The 19,433-nt window shown below is 39.0% G+C and overlaps 1 protein-coding gene across 7 annotated transcripts in view; it reads right to left on the reverse strand.

Moving 5' to 3' along the window:
- Nucleotides 1–19,433, reverse strand: part of ARSG (arylsulfatase G) — a 119,123-nt gene that overhangs the window by 73,160 nt on the left and 26,530 nt on the right. For 5 of the 7 annotated variants that reach the window (XM_039325368.1, XM_039325369.1, XM_039325375.1 and 2 more), the window contains exons 2-3: nt 17,205–17,396; nt 5,123–5,479 (exon numbers count right to left, since the gene is read on the reverse strand). In XM_039325368.1, the coding sequence (XP_039181302.1) occupies nt 5,123–5,349 (227 nt within the window). In that variant the 5' untranslated portion in view covers nt 5,350–5,479; nt 17,205–17,396. Of the gene's footprint in view, nt 1–5,122; nt 5,480–13,822; nt 13,891–17,204; nt 17,397–19,433 lie in introns of all 7 variants that reach the window. The other 2 variants (XM_039325370.1, XM_039325371.1) reach the window with 2 other exon arrangements.

Below are 19,433 nucleotides of genomic sequence, written 5' to 3' on the forward strand. Positions count from 1 at the left end.
TTCCATCTAGTGACATCAAAGGCCTGAAGGTTCAAAGCACAGGACAAACATTCTTGACAATGGGCTCATATAATGGGCGAGTCATCCGACTTTTTTTCCAAGATGAAGGTTATCCTCTACATCAACAATTCACTACAAAGAGGAAAATGTCAGTTAACTCAAAATTTTAAAATCTCAAGAGATCACAATATAGTCTATTTTTTTTTCATGCAGGATTAAGGAGACAAATATAGAAAAAACCTTTTATCATGTGAATGGGCTTTTTTTTAAAAGTAGCTTTGACCGTAAAAAAATGGAGCAAAAAATTCATAATATTAATTAGCTATGCTAACAATTCTGCCTACAACAATCTTTTCCAGTCCATACCCTACCAAATTTTGAACTTCAGCCTACATTAGCTACAGATCAACATGAGCAGTTATTGAAAGAAGTATTCACAGCTGCACCCCAAAATAGTTGAAGAAATAAGTCTGAAGAAAGTTGATTTACATTCTCATGTCCTGGATTTATAAGAAGAGTTTGCTTGGCACAGATGATTAAGCTAATTATAACTCGGTGTACTCAAATACTATATTGGGGGGGAGGGGGCTTCAACTATGTTATGACTCTTTTCCAGAAGTGTTTGCCATTGCTTTCTTCCCAGGAGTAAAAGAGAACAATTAGCCTCAAATCACTCAGTTGTAAATCACTCAGCTGGTTAGTAGAATTAGAACTCAGAATCTGCTGGTTTCTAGTCCAGTATCTTTAACTACTATACCAAACTGGCTTTCCTAAAATTCTGGTGACTGCCTGGACAAGTCCATACATGGGGTGGGGGGGAGAATGTTCCACAAGAGAGGTATCACGACAGAGAAGGCACATCTCCTACTACCCACCAAATATAGACCCTTAGCTGATGGTACCTACAGAATGCCTTCTCTGCTAGATCTAATGGTGTGGGCTGAAATAACCTGGGAAAGGAGATGACTCAGATAGCTTGGTCCCATGCCACAAAGGGCTTTATTATCCTAAGTACATTAATTTTCTTGATATTTTTGGAGGGAGCTTGCCATTGCCACCGCCTTCTTTCTTTTTTTAGGGCTGAGAAAGAGTGATTGGCTCAGCTTTACCCAGCTGGTGCCTCAATAGGGCTAGAACTCACAGTAGTCTCCTGGTTTCTAGCCTAGTGTCTTTACCACTAAACAAACTATATCTCACAGTGTACATTCTCCAGATAAAACTATCTACGTTACAACTTAGCCATCGTATTTGACTGAAATAATTCATAACAACGTGACAATTTTAAATCTTTATAAGAGATGACTCTAGCATTTATATTCTCTTTGCACTTATCAGCAGAATCCTATTGAGTGGATTGCACAACTCATTTATCCTGGACATATTTTAAAACTCCTGTTGTGCATAAAATAAAGCTGAAACTATTAATGAGAAAAATTGGCTCTAATTTGTTGCAAGTGAAAAACTTGAAAAATAAATGCAACAGGAAAGAAATCAATACAATGATTTGGATGGATTTGCATGATGCCTTGGATGGATTATTGCGTGATGGGAGATTGTGAGGGAATCTGTAATCAACAGATTTATATGCTATACTAATAAGAATGTAGCAGTGAGCTCAGAATTCCCTAGTTCAACTATTACTTTATAATTGGGGCATTTGTTAAGTCCAGTGTTTTCTGCATTTACTTTTTTCACAAACTTGAGATTGAAAGCTATTGGATCAATGTTGATATAACAAGTCTGTCTGGGGTGGAAACAAGGATTGGAAGGCATGAGATCAATGTTGACATAACAGTTCTGTCTGGGGTGGAAACCAGCCGTTCCAATTCATCAGCTTTATTCCTATAATGCCTAATGTATATGTATTCTCTTCTCCATACCAGAGTTGACCAGGTTAAGGAAAGTAAACAGGGGAGGAGAGAGAAACTGAGATGAGTGAAATAATCATGTAGGAATTGAAATCCTCCTGCCACGAATGTGGATTAATTGTAGAGGTTAACATCAAGATTAACATGGGACCAACAATCAAGAAGCAAACAATACCTCAATTAAGGAACTACCAAATAAACCAACAGTAAAAAACAGCCCAATCAAAAAACCATCAAGACTACTCTAGTCAACACTGACAGGGCAAGTGTATAAAATGAGAGAAACCTCACTCTCTATTAGCACTGATGATATTACCTAGTTTGGTAATGAAATGTCTGCAAGAAAACAACCAAGCTGAGAGAGCACCAAGGACCTCACAGTTCAATCCTGAGCTACAAATGTTCCCTTCTATCGATATAGCTTGGTGTGGTCTGCAAGTCTGGAAAGATTACCATGTGTTTGAAATGTTGTACAGAACTGAAATAGGCTATTTGGATTCTACACTGCAGTTCTATGACCAATCAAAATAGAAAAATAAACAAAATAATGCAAGAGGGGGAAGAACTCATGTGTCAACATATATACTGCTCTCATATGGTTCTGCAAAAACAAGAGCCATAATGGTACAGTGGTTAGAATGCAATATTGCAGATTAACTGTGCCCATAGTCTGGAGTTCAATCCATAGTCTGGAGTTCAAGGTTGACTCAGCCTTCCATCCTTCCGAGGTCGGTAAAATGAGGACCCAGATTGTTGGGGGCCACATGCTGACTCTGTAAACTGCTTAGAGATGGCTGTAATATATAGGCCAACCATGTGTTTGATTTTTCTCTTGTTTTTTCAGAATAGTAATAGCTCTTGGACTAATATACCAATAGTGTAAAGCACTATTGGTATATTAGTCCAAGAGCTATTACTATTCTGAAAAAACAAGAGAAAAATCAAACACATGGTTGGCCTATATATTAAAGAAAAATGAGCTACAACTAGTAGAAAGAAGGATGACCAGCTGCTCTCTAAGATTTGTGTACGTGCCAAAATGGTATGAAGCAAATATGTTCAAGACAGATGACACAAGATAAACATGTGTACACTAAGCAAACAGAAGTCTCAATCACTAGTGCTATCTCACCTCCTTGTTTGACCATTTGCCTGAGGAGGTTTTAATAGCCAGAACTGACGTCTTTACAGGAGCAATAAATTCTTGGTACATCCTACAAAACAACTATTCGCTAAAAGGAGGCATCTTTATATTAAATTACGTCACACAATTAGCATTTGTAGCTGTAAAAGAAATGGTTCAAACTAATTGCCTCTCACGTTTAGAGAAATGCAAGTTATTAAACAACTTACAGTTTTAAAGATTGAGCATTGGGGGGGGGGAAATGTGCCAGTAAAATATTGGAAATTGCTTTTTAACCCTTTCAAATTCTACTGCATAAGTCACCCAGAAATGTTGAGGTATGGGCAGCATACAAGCTTAGATAATAATGATGACAACTATGATGATAATGATAATAACAACCAACCATACCCCAAAGGAATATGACCTTGAAGTTTTACCATCATTCCACACAACAAAAAATTGAGTAAACAGTGAGAAAAAAAAGTAGGTATCAATGAAAAAAAATGTGTAAACCCAGATGAAAAATCTATACAATGCCTTCCTTCTGCATTAGGTCAACTTAGGGATGCCTGATGAAATCAATCATGAAAGGTTCCATCTCACTGCCAATAAGTTGTGTGTACATCTATTGTGGATATTTACTTTATTTATATTTCATATTTCTAGACCATCCATCTCCCTCAAGGATACTTACCAGAAAAGGGCAAAGCCAGGACAAAAGAATAAACTAACCCAAATTAATGAATATGCATACAATTTCATTTTTATCATATTTGTTGATATTCCTCCATTAATTAAGACCGTGGATGATGAAAAATAAAACAAAAATAAATAAGGAAAAAAGAGTAAAGAAAAATAAAATAAAAATATGGATGAATGCCAACCATGAGTGTGGCCTTGGTAGTATAATAGTTTCAACCATCTTATAGGATGGAATAAATAAATATACTCTTAACTATGGGAACGTGCCATCTGGCCTACTTCCAATGCACTTTTCACTGAGAGGGAAAGGTTCTAGACATTCCTCTCTAACTGTCTGAACCAGATTAGCCCAGTCAATGTTGCTGAGATGGTGCCAGATGTATCATACTATGCCATGTAGACTTTATCAGAAGCAATATAATGTTCTTAAAGTTGGTGTCGCCCTTGGCAACAGCTGGACTGATCTGCCAGCTGTATAGCCTCCACATTCTGGAGTTGCTATTTCTCACTCCTCTTCAAAGGGACTTTCAAGCTCTGCAGTAATCCAAATGAGTAACGATCTATTTGTAATCAACCTTCACCAGAGTCCCTCAAGGTCCTATATTTATGAAATTAATTTATCTCCCATTTGCATTTGAAAGCAATTATCTGGCTGTTTTACAAAGTTTTGGGTGGGCTGACCATATGATGTGTCTTTCTGCAAAGTGGGATTAATGCTGTGAGTATTCGGGGCTTGTTTTTGGATACTCAGTGGCTAAGAAATGAATGCTTATTGCGCTCTGGCATTTATGTTTTCTTATTTAATTCTTTCTATTTTACTTTTATATCATTCTAATATATCATTCTTTTGTAGTTTGGCAGGATATAAATTTCAGACATAAATAAACCAAGTTTATTGAAAATAACCCTGAAATTATTATCTCCAAAGATCCTTCAAGACCACATCTTTCTATTGGAATTGGCCCAACCATTTCAATCATGCCACAAGAAGCAATGAGTTTTCCGCCATTTTGGGGAGGTTGTGGAGCCCAGAGCCATTTTTTCCCATCATTGGGTTGGCTCTCTGGAATGACCTCCTACGGGAAGTGTGTTTGGACCCAACTCTAGTTGCTTTCTGGAGATTGCTAAAACCAGTTTTTTCACAGGAGACTGATACAACATACTGCTTGGAACGTTTCTGTTATTTTTTAATTTTAATTTTATGAATCTTCCATGTTTATCGTTACCCTCTCATTTTGTCATATGGTATAAGCTATTGAAAGTATGCTTTTGATTGTGCACAATATAAATGTGATAAATCAATAAGCAAGCAAAAATACACAAGTATAGGCACAGTCCTATAATCCGGTAGCATTTAAACAATCGTCTACACCCTCGAAATATGTGGTAAATAAATGTGAATGCTAGAGAATCATTTAAAACTCACCTCATTCCTTCCTGGGCTATCTTATCCAAATTAGGTGTGCCTTTTTTTAGGTCCCAGTTGGCTCCAAAATCTCCCCATCCAATATCGTCTGCCAAAATTACTATGAAATTTGGTTTTTTGAAAACTGCTCTTTCCCACTTAAAAGTAAGGCTGGGCTGGTAGTAAAGAAGCCCAGTAAAACAACTGACCAAGACCAACACCAGTGCTTTAAGAAGCAGAATATCCATGGCATCAGGAGAGCAGTTCTAGGAGACATCTCATGAACATTAAAAATATCCAGCTGTAAACATTCCCTGAGTGTTCTTTTCTTCAGAGGCACTGTGGATATTTCAGATCAACTGCAACATTCCCAAAATTCTGCAGAAAAGAAAATTAGAAGGAGATATTAAGAAAAACAAACATGCAAGCTTGCAGGTAGAGGTATAACATGCTGTTTATTTGCTTTATTTAAAATGTGACTCTGAATTTAAGATGATTCTTAAATTCTTAAAAAAAATTAAAAACCCCATAAACACAAAGCACCATGTTTTGCATTGCCTGCTTGGGATCCTGTTGGTTTCTTAACACTACTAATACCAGTTCTGAAGATTTGTTTTTCACCCACTCATTGCCCAGGAAATGTGTGTAATATAACCATATACCCAAACCATACATATACATATATTAAATAGATAGATAGATAGATAGATAGAGATAGACACACACACACACACACACAAATTTCTAGTAATTAATTGCTTTCAAAATATAGCCACTTAAAAGTTAATTCTTTCACTTACTAATCACTCTCACAGAAAAACACAAATATTCATACACATTCACATACGTCCCTTTCTGACAGAAACTGCCAAAAATAATGAATACATTCAAGATGGGGAAAAAGCACTAGACAGGAAAGGAAAAAAGAAAGACCATGCTCAGAAGTTATAAAAAGTGTTTAATTCACCAGGTAAACAATACGTGCCAAGGTGCAGTTAATCTTCAAAGTCATCAAAGATCTATCTATGTTTGCATCTATTCAAATTATCTTTCCATGTATAATTATTTAAGGGGGGGGGAATCAGAGAAAACAGAAGCATTGGCCAGAGCAACTTTGTGAGATAGGTTAGACTAAAAGAGCATGAATGGGCTAAATTCACCCAGTGAGCTTAAATGGTTGAGGGGAGACATAATTATGGATCTCCACAGTCCTAGTCTAACCCTTTAACCAATATATAGCCACTTATTCATGGACATAATCTTGAGAAAATGCAAACGTATTTTAAAAAAATAGATTCCTATGATGTTAATGTCCCATTTAATTGTTACATAATGCAAATCTTGCTTCTTTCCCCTATTTTTTAAATGTGCAAGTCATTTAAATTCCTAATAGCTTAATTTACAGCACTCTAAACAATATTTGTCTACTTTAGCATACACAACAGCTTATGATATAGCACGTGTGAACCCAGTCATTGCAACTTACTGAACAAAGCATAGTCAATGCAAGTTAAGCAGAGTGCCTAATCTGAGCCACTGGATTTAAGTTTTAAAATAAATCATTCAGGGGAAGAAGATCAAGGTGCTCCTTCCAAAAGATGATTGCATTATTAATAGGTTTGTTATTTATTTGTAAACCATCAATAAATATTAGAACCTTACTGATAATTGCACTAGTATTAATTCTACTAGTACTAATTGTACTAGTACTGTAAATACCAATAGAAGAGAATATTTGTAGCTCAAGATTAAAATGAGGGGTCCTTGCTGCTCTCTGAGTTTGGTTATTGCAGATGTTACATTACTAAACTAGGTAACCTCATCGGGCTGATGAGGTTACCTAGTTTGGTAATGAAACATCTATAAGAAAAACCGCCAAACTCAGAGGGCACCAAGGACCCCAAGCTACAAATCCAATAATAAAATGCCTGCAAAAAAAGGACCAAGCTCAGAGAAGACTAAAGACCCCATAGTACTGTCTCAACCACTGTATTTATAAATTTGTTTAGTTGGAGGTGGAAAGCACTGTTGTTTTAAAGCTAAGTTGGCATATGATTTGCAGATAGGGATTCAAGTTTATTCTGTGTAATTATGAAGGCCTGTTACATGAATAGAATATAACAATGAATTTGGAGCCAAGATCCAAGGACTGACAACCCACTTTCCTGAATTGCTATGAGGAAAGCATCAAGAAACCAGTGCAGTGGCCAACAGACTTATCAGTACGATAAGTACCTGCTGGTAGTCTCTTGCATTTTTGAGGAAGGACAGAAAAAAGGTTCAGAGTGTAATCTGTAGCTTGGAGCCGTGCCCAAGAGATAGTGACATTTTTAAGAATACCTTTATATTCGTTTAGTGACTGTTTGAAATTAGAACAGCATTGAAAAAAGTGGCTTATACCATTGTAGTATCCCCACGGTCACATGATCAAAATTCAGACACTTGGCAACTGGCTAGTAACACGTTGGCCCGAAAGTAAGGCCTACCCCGAAAATAAACCCTAGCTTGATTTTTGGAGTGGGTCAAATATAAGCCCTCCCCCTAAAATAAGCCCTGGTTTGGGGGCGAGGCGCACACCTAAAATTAAGCTGGGGCGGAGGTGGGGAGGGGGTGGAGCTTACTATTGCAGCCAGGCCTCCCATGGATTAACACTTGCCTCACCAACCCACTTCTTCTGCAGTCAAGGGAGCAGCTTCATTCTGCAACTGAGAATGGAGTTACGGCCTGCATTTCGCAATCAGAGGCCTTTCAAGAAGCCCTCTGCAGCTAAGAACCAAGCTATGGATTCGATAGCTCGGTTCTCGGCTGCAGAGACCTTCAGGAAAGGCCTCAGACTGCGAAATGCAGGCCGGAGCTCCATTCTCAGCTGCAGAATGAAGCTGCTCCTTTGGCCCCAGAAGAAATAGGCCAGCTGGGTGGGGCTGTTGGTGCCGCTGCCACGAGGTGAGTGGAAAAGGCACCCCCCCCCCGAAAAAAAGACCTGGTGCCTCTTTTGGAGGCAAAAAAATAAATAAAAATAAGACCAGGTCTTATTTTCGGGGTAGCACAGTATTTATGATGGTTGCAGTATCCTGGGGTCATGTGATCGCCTTTTGTGATCTTCTGCCAAAGTCAATGGGGAACCGGATTCCCTTAACCATGGTGTCACTACAGTAAGAAAGATTGTAAAACGGGGCAAAACTCACGTAACAACTGTCTTGTTTAGCAACAGAACTTTTGGGTTCAATTTTGATCATATGTCAAGGGCTACCTGTACTAGGGGCATACACAAGGCCCCTTAAAATTCCATTAGCACCACCAGATTTTTAAGAGGGATCTAGTTCTGAACCTCTGGCCATAAGGATGCTGTTTTTTGTTTTTTTACTTTAGAACTTCCCACATCCCACATCAGCATTTATCAGTTCTATCAGTTCTGCAGGAAGAGTACATCCCAAAGAAATAGCTGGCAGATCTAAAACAGTAGTATCTGTACCTGGCCAGAGCACTTACCTGTACTTTTAGTCAGTTCACCTTCGCCAGAGAAGGTCTTTATGCACATTTTAAAAACTCACCATCCTATCACAATACTGAAACCAATCAATGGTAAACACTGTCTACCGATAAATCACTTTGACAACTTGCATACACATGTATCCAGCCTTTATTAACTAAGTTAATAAATCAGAGTTCACTTTTACGAGATGTCAACAGCCTGATCCGCTGAGAACTGGACAAAACTGACTTAATTTCCACAGAGGAAAGCTCCTTGTATATCACCATCAGTCCAGTCTAATCTGCAAGGACAGTGAGAATATTATCAGAGGATGACACTTATTGAAAGGGGAATGAGTCAGCTGGAGTATCAAAGACAGAGACACTGTGAGCATAAGCAGTCAGAGATGGGTGGAATAGGCCTGCTGAGTCCAGCTAAGACCAGTATTATGACAGATGGTTCCAGTTGAGTATCAAATACCTTGGGGAAGGAATGTGCAGCTGAAGATACAAATTCGGTCAGTCAGTCAACACAACAAAGGAAAGAAGGGGTAAAAATGACCTACTTAAACAACAGGCATGAGTAAAAGCTGGGTTAAACAAAACAAAACTCAAACCTGAGACTGCAAAGAGAAAAGGAGATTTGAAAAATTAAAACACGTGTGCAAGGCAAGAATTCAGGAGTTGGGCCTGCTCGAGCCTCAGATAAATTCCCTAGCGAAGGTCAGGCTTAATGAATAAGCGAATATAAGCTTCGCTGGAATAACTGAGGTTAATTAAAGATCTAAGAGTCATAGTACAAGAAATTTCACTTTTCACTTTTTTTCTCCAAGAGCAGGTTCCCAGGAAGCACCAACATAAAATATGAATAAAGGTAGTCCTTGACTTACGACAACAATTGAGCCCCAAATTTCTATTGCTAAGCATAGCACTTGTTTAGTGAATTTTGCCCCATTTTACGACCTTTCTTACCATAACTGTTAAGTGAATCACTGCAACTGTTAAATTAGTAACACGTTGTTAAGTGAATCTATATATCGTATATGCCAGCGTATAAGGCGACTTCTGCAAGCGCTAAAATCGGCGCCAAAGACAGGGGTCGTCTTATATGCCGGAAATACTGGTAGTTTCCGGCGTATACGACGACGTTCTAGGAATGCGGCTCGGTGACAAAGACGGGGGTCGTCTTATACGCCGGGTCGCCTTGTACGCCAGCATATACGGTATATGACAATTGAAATGTTCCCATGGCGAACATTTGACAAGCAAAGTGAATGGGGAATCTAGATTCACTAAATGAATGGTTGTTGAGGACTACCTTTATTCCAAATATATTGGACTGCAACAGGGAGAAGCTGCATAGCCTCACTTATATTCAAGTGCTATGCCTTTCCATATCAGAACTGAAATGATAGTGTAGTGGTAAAGACATTGCTATGTGAATGCAAAAATCTGTAAGATCATCTGCAGCAGTGGCCCCCAATCTTTCCAGCTCTGCAGATCAATGGGGGAGACGGATGGTTTTGTGTGCTCACCTGCCATTTTCACAAATGGAGTTTTGCACGCTCACTCAATGCTTATGTGGTTCCTAATGGGCTGTGCACCAGGGTTGGGGATCCCTAATCTACAGATAAGGCTGGAGAAGATTCCTGGAAATATTGATCAGGGACTACAACCTTCAGTCATGCTGGGAATCATACTCTTAAAAGTGAGTGACAGGAAAGAACAGCAAAAAATGATCAAGGTTTGATTTTTAAAAAAGTATTTAGACATGGATATTCAGTTCTTTCTACTATAAACAATGCCTGTCTGCTGCTAAAGGCAGCATTCCTGGATCAAAATTTGTTCCATCTCTGTAATCAAAGATTGGCTAATCATGGAGAACTAGTTAGTTAGGTTTGTTTGTCCAGGGAGCCAACAGGTCCATGTAGGCACCACTGTTGTTAAGGCAGTTATTGCTTAGTTATTAGATTTCTATCTTGCCCTTCAGTCAGGAACTTGATGCTGTCAGATATTGTGTTACTTCCTTCCATTTTTTTCCCAGAACAAGCCTGAGAAACAGATTTGTGCTGAGACAGTGGATGAACACAAAACATTAATACACTCCTCATTCTACATTAAAAACTCCTTTATGACTCTATAATCCAGTGGTTCTCAATCTTTTTAATGCCGCGACCCCCAACCGGTCATAAGTCGAGGACTATTCAACCGGTTGTAAGTCGAGGACTACTCAACTGGTGCAGCACCGTTTGCAGAATGGGACTTTTGGCGGGCTCAGCAGGGCAGAGACAGCCTGGACAATTCCTATTGGCTTTTGAAAGCCAATAGAATTAGACTCTATTCAAGAGAGTCTATTCTATTGGCTTTCAAAAGCCAACAGAATAAAAGGGAGTAGCCCAGCTAAGGAAAAGGGGAAAAATAAATGGCGGACTGCATTGTTTGGCGACCCCCGTGAAATGGTCGTTCGATCCCAAATGGGGTCCCGACCCACAGGTTGAGAACCACTGCTGTAATCCCTTATTTTGCACTAGAGTCGGGATGGCTGAACGGAGCTGAGGGTTTACTGGCTGGATGCCCTTCCTGACGCCTACAGTGAGTTCACAGCAGATATTTTTTCTAGGCAGAGAGAAACATCTGCCACTACCTAGGACTGAAGTCTCAACCTTCTGAGTGGGGGGGCGAGCATCTTCACCACCAGGCCACCACACCTCTCATTCCTCAGTCTATGTTACTACATTATTAATTTCCTCATTATTGCCAGCAGTAGCCAGTGTTAGCACATACAACAGAGAAAACACACATCATGAAAGGTCTGAGAGGGGCAAATGATTGTATTGCATGGAAAAAGACAGGGAGAACATAATGACCTGGTCTGCACAAGGCACAACTTTAGACCACAAGGTTACAGGTGACTCACAAAGCCTTCAATGTGATCGCAGAGAGCTTTAAATTTATTGTCATGGTTAGTATGACAGGGAAAATTATTAAGATACATAACAAACTGATCATATGAACTAGGTTTAATTTTAATTAAGTTTAAAATGGAATGAAATAAGAGGGAGACCAAATGCAGCTCTGGTCCTGATATGCTGATCTTGATCTGCAGGAAGCCCTGACATTTTTTTTAAATATTTTGTTGTTAAACCTTAAGTGACTGAGTTTGTGCAACATACTAAGCAGTTTGTGCAACATACTAAGCCATAAGATGTGGTTTACAATGGCTGGGTTTATCCAGAATGCTAAATGTACACAGTGTGGCTTAGTGCAATGTGTGAATCTAATGAATGCATATTGCATATTTAATAAAGTACTGTATTGTAAGCTGCCAGAGTCATTTTGGACGGTAAGATGGGCAGCATATAAATGTAATAATAAATAAAAATGAATAAATAAAAGTATGGCACTACTGAATTAACTGAATGTCAACGGCGGGCTCAGCAGGGCAGAGACAGCCTGGACAATTCCTATTGGCTTTTGAAAGCCAATAGAATTAGACTCTATTCAAGAGAGTCTATTCTATTGGCTTTCAAAAGCCAATAGAATAAAAGGGAGTAGCACAGCTAAGGAAAAGGGGAAAAATAAATGGCGGACTGCGTTGTCATTCAAGAGCATAGTTTTGTTCAGACAGGACAACTTTAAATTAGAAGCAGAGATACATGTCTTTTCCCATCGGAATCAATCAAATTAAAAAGAGGCAACACATGACTGGGAACTGCCTGGCAAATATAAGATGTAGAATTATCCAAACCCAATTATGTTCTGGTGCCCTCTGAGGTAGTACCAACAATATATCTAAAATAAAATGAGAAAAACAAGTGTGTTTGGGAATTTTCCTAGAATTGCTAATATTCCCCTCTCTGAGTTTATCTGGCAGACTCTTCACTTTGTAAGTGACTAATCTGAGTTTGTCTCAATTTTTGGCAACGGGTTTTGTTTACTGGGAGGATGTAAGCGGGTCCCATGTGGCTTAACAAACAGACCCAGCAGCGTCTTTGAAGAGACACCACGCTCCACTATTTTAAGAGCAAGAAGGACTCTTTGCCAAGGCCTCAGTCTGATATGCGATATAACCAAACCCAGAAAATGCCAAAACAAAACTTTCCATCCAAATCCTTCCTGTTCCCATGTTTCTTATTAATCCGTCCCAGCAGATACAGTACTGCTCAATCAGCTTATCTATCTGCTGGTTTACATGCCCACATTAAAAAAAACCTTTTTTTAAAATAACAGGACACTTTATAGGCACTGTGGGACACATTCTTACCATACAATTGGTCCTCGACTTATGACCACTATCGAGACCAGGATTTTTGTTGCTTAGCAACCTGGTTGCTAAGTGAGTAGCACCTGATTCTACAACCTTTCATGACATGACTACTAAGCAAATCACTTTAATTGTTAATGAATCCTGCAGTTGTTAAGTGAATCTTGCTTCTTCCCCCATTGACTTTGCTTGTTAAACATCATCTGGGAAGGTTGCAAATAGCAATCACATGACCCCGGGATGCTGCAAACTTTGTAAATACACACCGATTTCCAAGTGCCTGAATTTTGATTATGTGACCTTGGGGATGCTGCAAAAGTTTTGGGGATGCTGCGGAAGAGAAGGGTCATAAGGTTTTTCAGTGCCATTGTAACTTTGCATCCTGAAATGAATGGTTATAAATTACCTATAGTGTTGTTATGGGCAATGAAGGTTTCCATGAAAAGTATGTGAAGGGAAAGGACTGTATTAAAACAAAGATTCATAAGCAAGAGTGGGCAAGAATCTAGTCCTCAGTTTCCAGAGTTTTCATACATGTTTTGATTTATCAGTGATCAAAGTTATTCCTCTATTGGCATTTCTGGAAACAGCATATAGGAAAAAATGTTTTTTGCAAGGATATCAGCAAGCAAATGACAGCACAGATATATAGTATATTCAAAATAGAGAAATATAGGTGCAACATGGAGCACAAATTTCCTTGTTTTAGTAAAATCTGGATTATACAACAAACTGATAAGGGATCTGTAGACCTGGCTTTATTAAAGTGTTTTACAAAACAAAGAAATTAACATTTCAAGTCCTGGATATAAATATCTATATTTTAGGAATACACTAGCAGTTAGCTATCCTTAACTGATTTTGACAATTCAATGGTAAATCTGATTAAACGTTGGGTGGGAAGCCACAGCAAAAGAGCAGGGCAATAGGCTTGAGTGGGAACTCAAAAAAAAAAAAAAAAGTCATTGTGTTATCAAGAAACTTACGCAGATCTGTCTCTATCCATGAGGTCACCAAGAATCAAACTTGACTCAAGAGATTTTATCTTTTTACGCTATAGAAAGCAATGCACAGTAAAGGACAAATAGATGTATATTAGTAGTGAAGACAACCCAGATCACGTTTAACAAAATAATACTTTATTACATTTATTTATTTATTTATTTAATTCAATATATATTGGCACCCATCTTAAATATATGATACTGGGCTGCTAGCAATGATTAAAAACAAAATAAAAACATTATAATAAACCAATAATAATATACTGTATATAACACCTGAGATAAAACAATTAATACAACAATTAATAAACCATGATATGGCCTCAATTACACAGCCAGGGCTCTGAGCTCATTAACAAAACCAGGTTTCAAGGTCACAAAAGATCAGCAAAGTCAGAACAAATCTAATCCCTAAGGGAAAGAGGTTTGTTTGTTTATTCTAGGTTGGTTTGTTTAATTTCTACGCCATCCATCTTGCCAAAGTGATTCTAGGTGGCTTATGGTCTTTCAGTAAAACATCATATAAAATATTTAAAACAATGAAGTTGGACGCCCAACAGAAAACCTCTTCCTGGGCCACACCAGTTAATGGACCAGATCCAGAACAAGCCATTCCTGGTGGGTAGATACAACTGGGACTAACGGCCCTACAAGCATGAGTAAATATCAATAAAACAAAACTACAGATAGTCCTCAACTTACTACAGCTCATTTAGTGACCATTCAAAGTTACAACCGCACTGAAAAAAGTGACATATGACCGTTTTCACACTTACGAACGTTGCAGTATCTCCATCGTTACCTGATCAAAATTCAGATGCTTGGCAGCTGACTCATTTATGATGGCTGCAGTGTCCCAGGGTCATGTGATTCACCTTTTGCGACCTTCTGACAAGCAAAGTCAATGGGGAGGCCAGATGCACTTAACCATGTTACTAACAACAACTACAGCCATTCACTTAAAAATTGTGGCAAGGAAGGTCATAAAATGGGGCAAAATTCACAAATATTTCTCTTAGCAACAGAAATTTTGGGCTCAATTGTGTCGTAAGTCAACTACATATATTATGTTCAACTGTAGGGGTGTCAAACTCGCAACGTCACGTGACGCGATGTATCGTGACTTTTTTTGCCATTGCCGGCAATGGGATGGGCATGGTTTCACTATGATGCATCTGGCCCGTGGGCAGCCTGCTTGACACCCCTGCTCAACTGGATGGGCCTAAGCCGGGGTAGGCAACCTTGGGCTCTTTTATGGCTCATGGACTTCAACTCCCAGAATTCCTGAGTCAGCAGTTGAAGTCCATGAGTCATAAAAGAGCCAAGATTGCCTACCCCTGGCCTAAGCCAAAGTTGCCATATCTAGGTCTAGTGACCACTAGATGGCAGCAAAGAGAACTGCACAGTCTTTGTGGCTACTATATTGTTACTAGTGATTGCCTGGATTTTTGCACCATAAATATTGCAACTCTATAAACATATTCATAGGTAAATTGTTAAAAGTACAAGGAAATTATTTTTTTCTAAAATTTAAGAATACTAAGAGATATTCTGTTCCCTTGATTACAAACTTTATGCAGATGATACCACTCTAATGGCAGAAAGTGAAGAGAAACTAAAGAGCCTCTTGATGTGGATGAAGAAGGAGAGTGCAAAAGTTGGCTTGGAATTCAACATTAAGAAAACCAAAATCATGGTATCCGGCCCTCTCAATTCCTGGCAAATAGATGGGGAAGAAATGGAGGTAGTGACAGATTTTATCTTCCTGAACTCCAAGGTCACCACGGATGCGGACTGTAGCCAAGAAATTAAAAGACATTTGCTCCTGGGGAGAAAAGCTATGGCAAATCTAGACAGCATACTAAAAAGCAGAGACATCACCCTGCCAACAAAAGTGTGTATAGGCAAGGCCATGGTTTTCCCAGTTGCAATGTATGGATGTGAAAGTTGGACCATAAGTATGGCTGAGTGACAAAGAATTGAGGCCTTTGAACTATGGTACTGGAGAAGACTCCTGCAAGTCCCCTGGACTGCAAGGTGTTCAAATCGGTCAGTCCTAGAAGAGATCAACCCCGATGGCTCTTTAGAAGGCCAGATCCTGAAGTTGAAACTCAAATGCTTTGGCCACCTAATGAGAAGGAAGGACTCACTGGAGAAGGGCCTAATGCTGGGAAAGATTGAGGGCATTTATTTAAATGACTTGGAAAGTTGCCTATATTATGAGCTGCAACCCTGGGCAGTTCACACAGGTACAAAAACCTTTTTCAAAAAATAAAATAAAAATAAACCACCACCCAAAGAACCACAATAAAAACTCTTGGCACTCTGGGGCAACACTCTTCCACATATCAGCCTTCCATCTTGCCTCATCCATCCTCATCTTACCCCTACAATTCATCAAGGTCCTTCGTGTTCCACACACAGCAAAGTCAGCTAAAGAGAAGACACACCTCCTAGGTTCCACCAGATGGCGGCATGTAAGAAAAGGGATTTTTTCTTTATGATTAATTTTTTCTTGATGTAATAATTATTATTTATAGAATTTTATAATATTTGATTTATAGTAGATTTGTTTATATTATTATTTTTAAAGTTTAGAGGGAGTTAAGGGTTAAGTATGAATTTGTTTATTGTATTAATTTTTTGTTTTAAAAGTTATAGCTTGTGTTTGTTTAACCCTGTATTTTGCTCCGAGAAGCGGGGGGAGGGGTAGGGTGGGAGAGGATGGGTGGGATTATGTATAAAATAGATAGAGTAATTTAGAGGGAGGTGCCGCTCGCTCGGGTATTTCCCCTGAACTGTATCTGAAGAGGGATGAGAGGGGAGGAGGAAGGGATGGAAGGAAGTTGGATGGGAGGAAGGGATGAGGGGAGAGAGGAGATGAGAGGAGAGAGGGAGTAGGGAAGTAGGAAGGAAGGTTGAGAGGGTGGACGCAGTTGGGGGGAGATAGACGAGCGACACCTAAGGTATTATTTTACAGGTATTTTTCTTTTTTCTTTTTTTAATATAATGTTTTGAAAGTATTAAATGTATTGAAAATTGAAATAAAAATTTTTACAAAAAAAAAGAAAGAAAGAAAGAAAAGGGATTTGGAGCGTGCCTACCTTATTTGACCTAGTGGAACTGGCAGAAACTCTCAGGGAAAAGGAAGTCCCACTAATATCCTGATCCCATGCCATTTAGGGCTTTAAAGGTGATAAATCAGTATCTTGAAGTGCACTGGACAAAAAATTGGCAGCCCAGCCACAGTGTAATTATGGTCAAACTGTGGAGTGGCCTATTCTACACCCAACCATACATAAAACTCAACCATATGATCAAGAGAAAACTGGCTTTATATCAACAAATGGAAAAGTTGACATACCCTCGAAAATATTGTGCCTCCTCAGATGGCCTTCGGAACCTCTGCACACACAGCCTCTGCAACCTCCAGGTGACACATGAGAGCAGGGCATGCTTTCCTGGTCTTTTCGGAAGCTGCAAGGCCACACAAAAGCATCTTCTGAAGGTTCCAGGTCTTGTGCAACCAGAAACTGCCTCAGATAGGCATTTTTTTCTGAGAGACAAAGACAAATAGAAAAATATTTACAAGTATGTAAATATTCATTAAATTTATATGCTGTCCATCTCAGTATCTAAAGCGAATTTGTTAAGAAACAGGGGTGTGTATATGAAAAACACCAGCAGTCATGTTTTTCTGAATTTTTGACCTGTTGAGCCCAACATGTTCACCATCACTGGACTAACTGCTGGCACTGGACAGGATCAGGCAGAATAGAACAAGGTTATAAAAGATCTCAGATCTCTTTCTTGTACATCAAGAAAGCGGATGCTACCACGGCAGAGACAACAGCAATTAATTGAAATGGCTGCAGTCCATACTTCTTTCCTGAAAAGTTAATTGCAAAATTAAACTTTTGAAAAAGATGTATTTTAAGAACTGTTCTAACGCATATTTGCAGGTAAATCTCACGTTTCCTTATAAATAGTCATGATGTTTGCAGCTAAGCGAAGCTAATGTTTTGCGAAAGAGCCAGCAACTGAGCCATGAGCTAAAGGAAGCACTGCCTAGGGAAATTTTGAGGGGCATGGGGGATTAACTAATGTTAAAAAAAAAAACTTGGTAATGTCTCCTTCATGTCAAACTAAGTCCATGTAGTTTTCTCTAGAAGAGCATAGACATAGTTTATCATTACTTTCTTCCAATATGGTTTTTCAGCTTCCCTCTCTAATTTATTGCTATAGAACAGTGGTTCTCAACCTGTGGGTCGGGACCTCATTTGGGGTCGAATGACCATTTCACGGGGGTCGCCAAACAACGCAGTCCGCCATTTTTTTCCCCTTTTCCTTAGCTGTGCTACTCCCTTTTATTCTATTGGCTTTTGAAAGCCAATAGAATAGACTCTCTTGAATAGAGTCTAATTCTATTGGCTTTCAAAAGCCAATAGGAATTGTCCAGGCTGTCTCTGCCTTGCTGAGCCCGCCAAAAGTCCCATTCTGCAAACGGTGGTGCACCAGTTGAGTAGTCCTCGACTTACGACCGGTTGAGTAGTCCTCGACTTACGACCGATTGGGGGTCGCGGCATTAAAAAGGTTGAGAACCACTGCTATAGGATTTTCTGGTGGTCTCCCTTCCAAGTACTATGTCTGACTCTGCTCAGCTTTTTAGCCCATGTTAACTACAGCTATGTAAACGGAAAGAAAATCTACACGGCACTATAATATACTGTAAAAGTTGCATTTGAAGATCCAACTAGACTACTTTCACTAAGCATACAAGACTTGAAGATGTGTGGCACTCAGACTGGATTTAAACTGACCTGAATTTTTGCAACAGCAAATTTTGACTGCATTTCTACATCTAACAGAGCTTTGAGTCAATTGGCACACAAAATTTCTTAAAACAGAATAAAGCACTTCCTTTCGACTCATGAAAGCAACTGGGTTGCTTTCCAGGACCACTGAACTATTTTGAACACTGGTCCTATCTCCACAGGTATATGCAGCGACAGTCAGGAGCAGTTTCACAAACTCTTTATGTGGGCCTGGAAAAAAGATGTTAAACAGCATAGAAGGTGCTTTGTTTATACTTCTGTATGATCCTAAGGCATTTCTTTTGAAGGATTTATGCAACATCGTGTCGGTACTGAACCCAGGGGAGAATTTCTTATATTACACCATTCCAAGTAGTCAGAAACATAATACAGAGGATTTTGTAGCTGATCTTTCTAGGGATTGTGATGTGTCATCCTTAGGAAGAGAAATGGAGACTGATTAGCTACCCTCACTCCTGTGCTCTGGACACCAGAGTTGCTTAACAGTTTTCCTTAAATAGTTCACGATATGTTATCTTCTCAGAAGGATTGTACAGATAGACATTAGCTCTTGTCATTTGCATGCAGACCTAACAAAGATGCTTGAAAGCTATCTAAGCATACAGGTCTAAGAGCTGAGTTTGACTGGTAGTATGAGATTTAAAAAAAAAAAAAAACAACTTTGTGGACAAACCCATGTGACTTTCTCTACAAACAGATATGGTGTCATTACTTTCTTCCAGGATGTCTTCTCAAGTAGTCTACAATCCTGGAATTTG

Source organism: Crotalus tigris, unplaced genomic scaffold (genome assembly GCF_016545835.1).
Source record: "Crotalus tigris isolate CLP2741 ecotype Arizona unplaced genomic scaffold, ASM1654583v1 scf7180000024337.5909745, whole genome shotgun sequence".
In the NCBI taxonomy this organism is placed as follows: domain Eukaryota; kingdom Metazoa; phylum Chordata; class Lepidosauria; order Squamata; family Viperidae; genus Crotalus; species Crotalus tigris.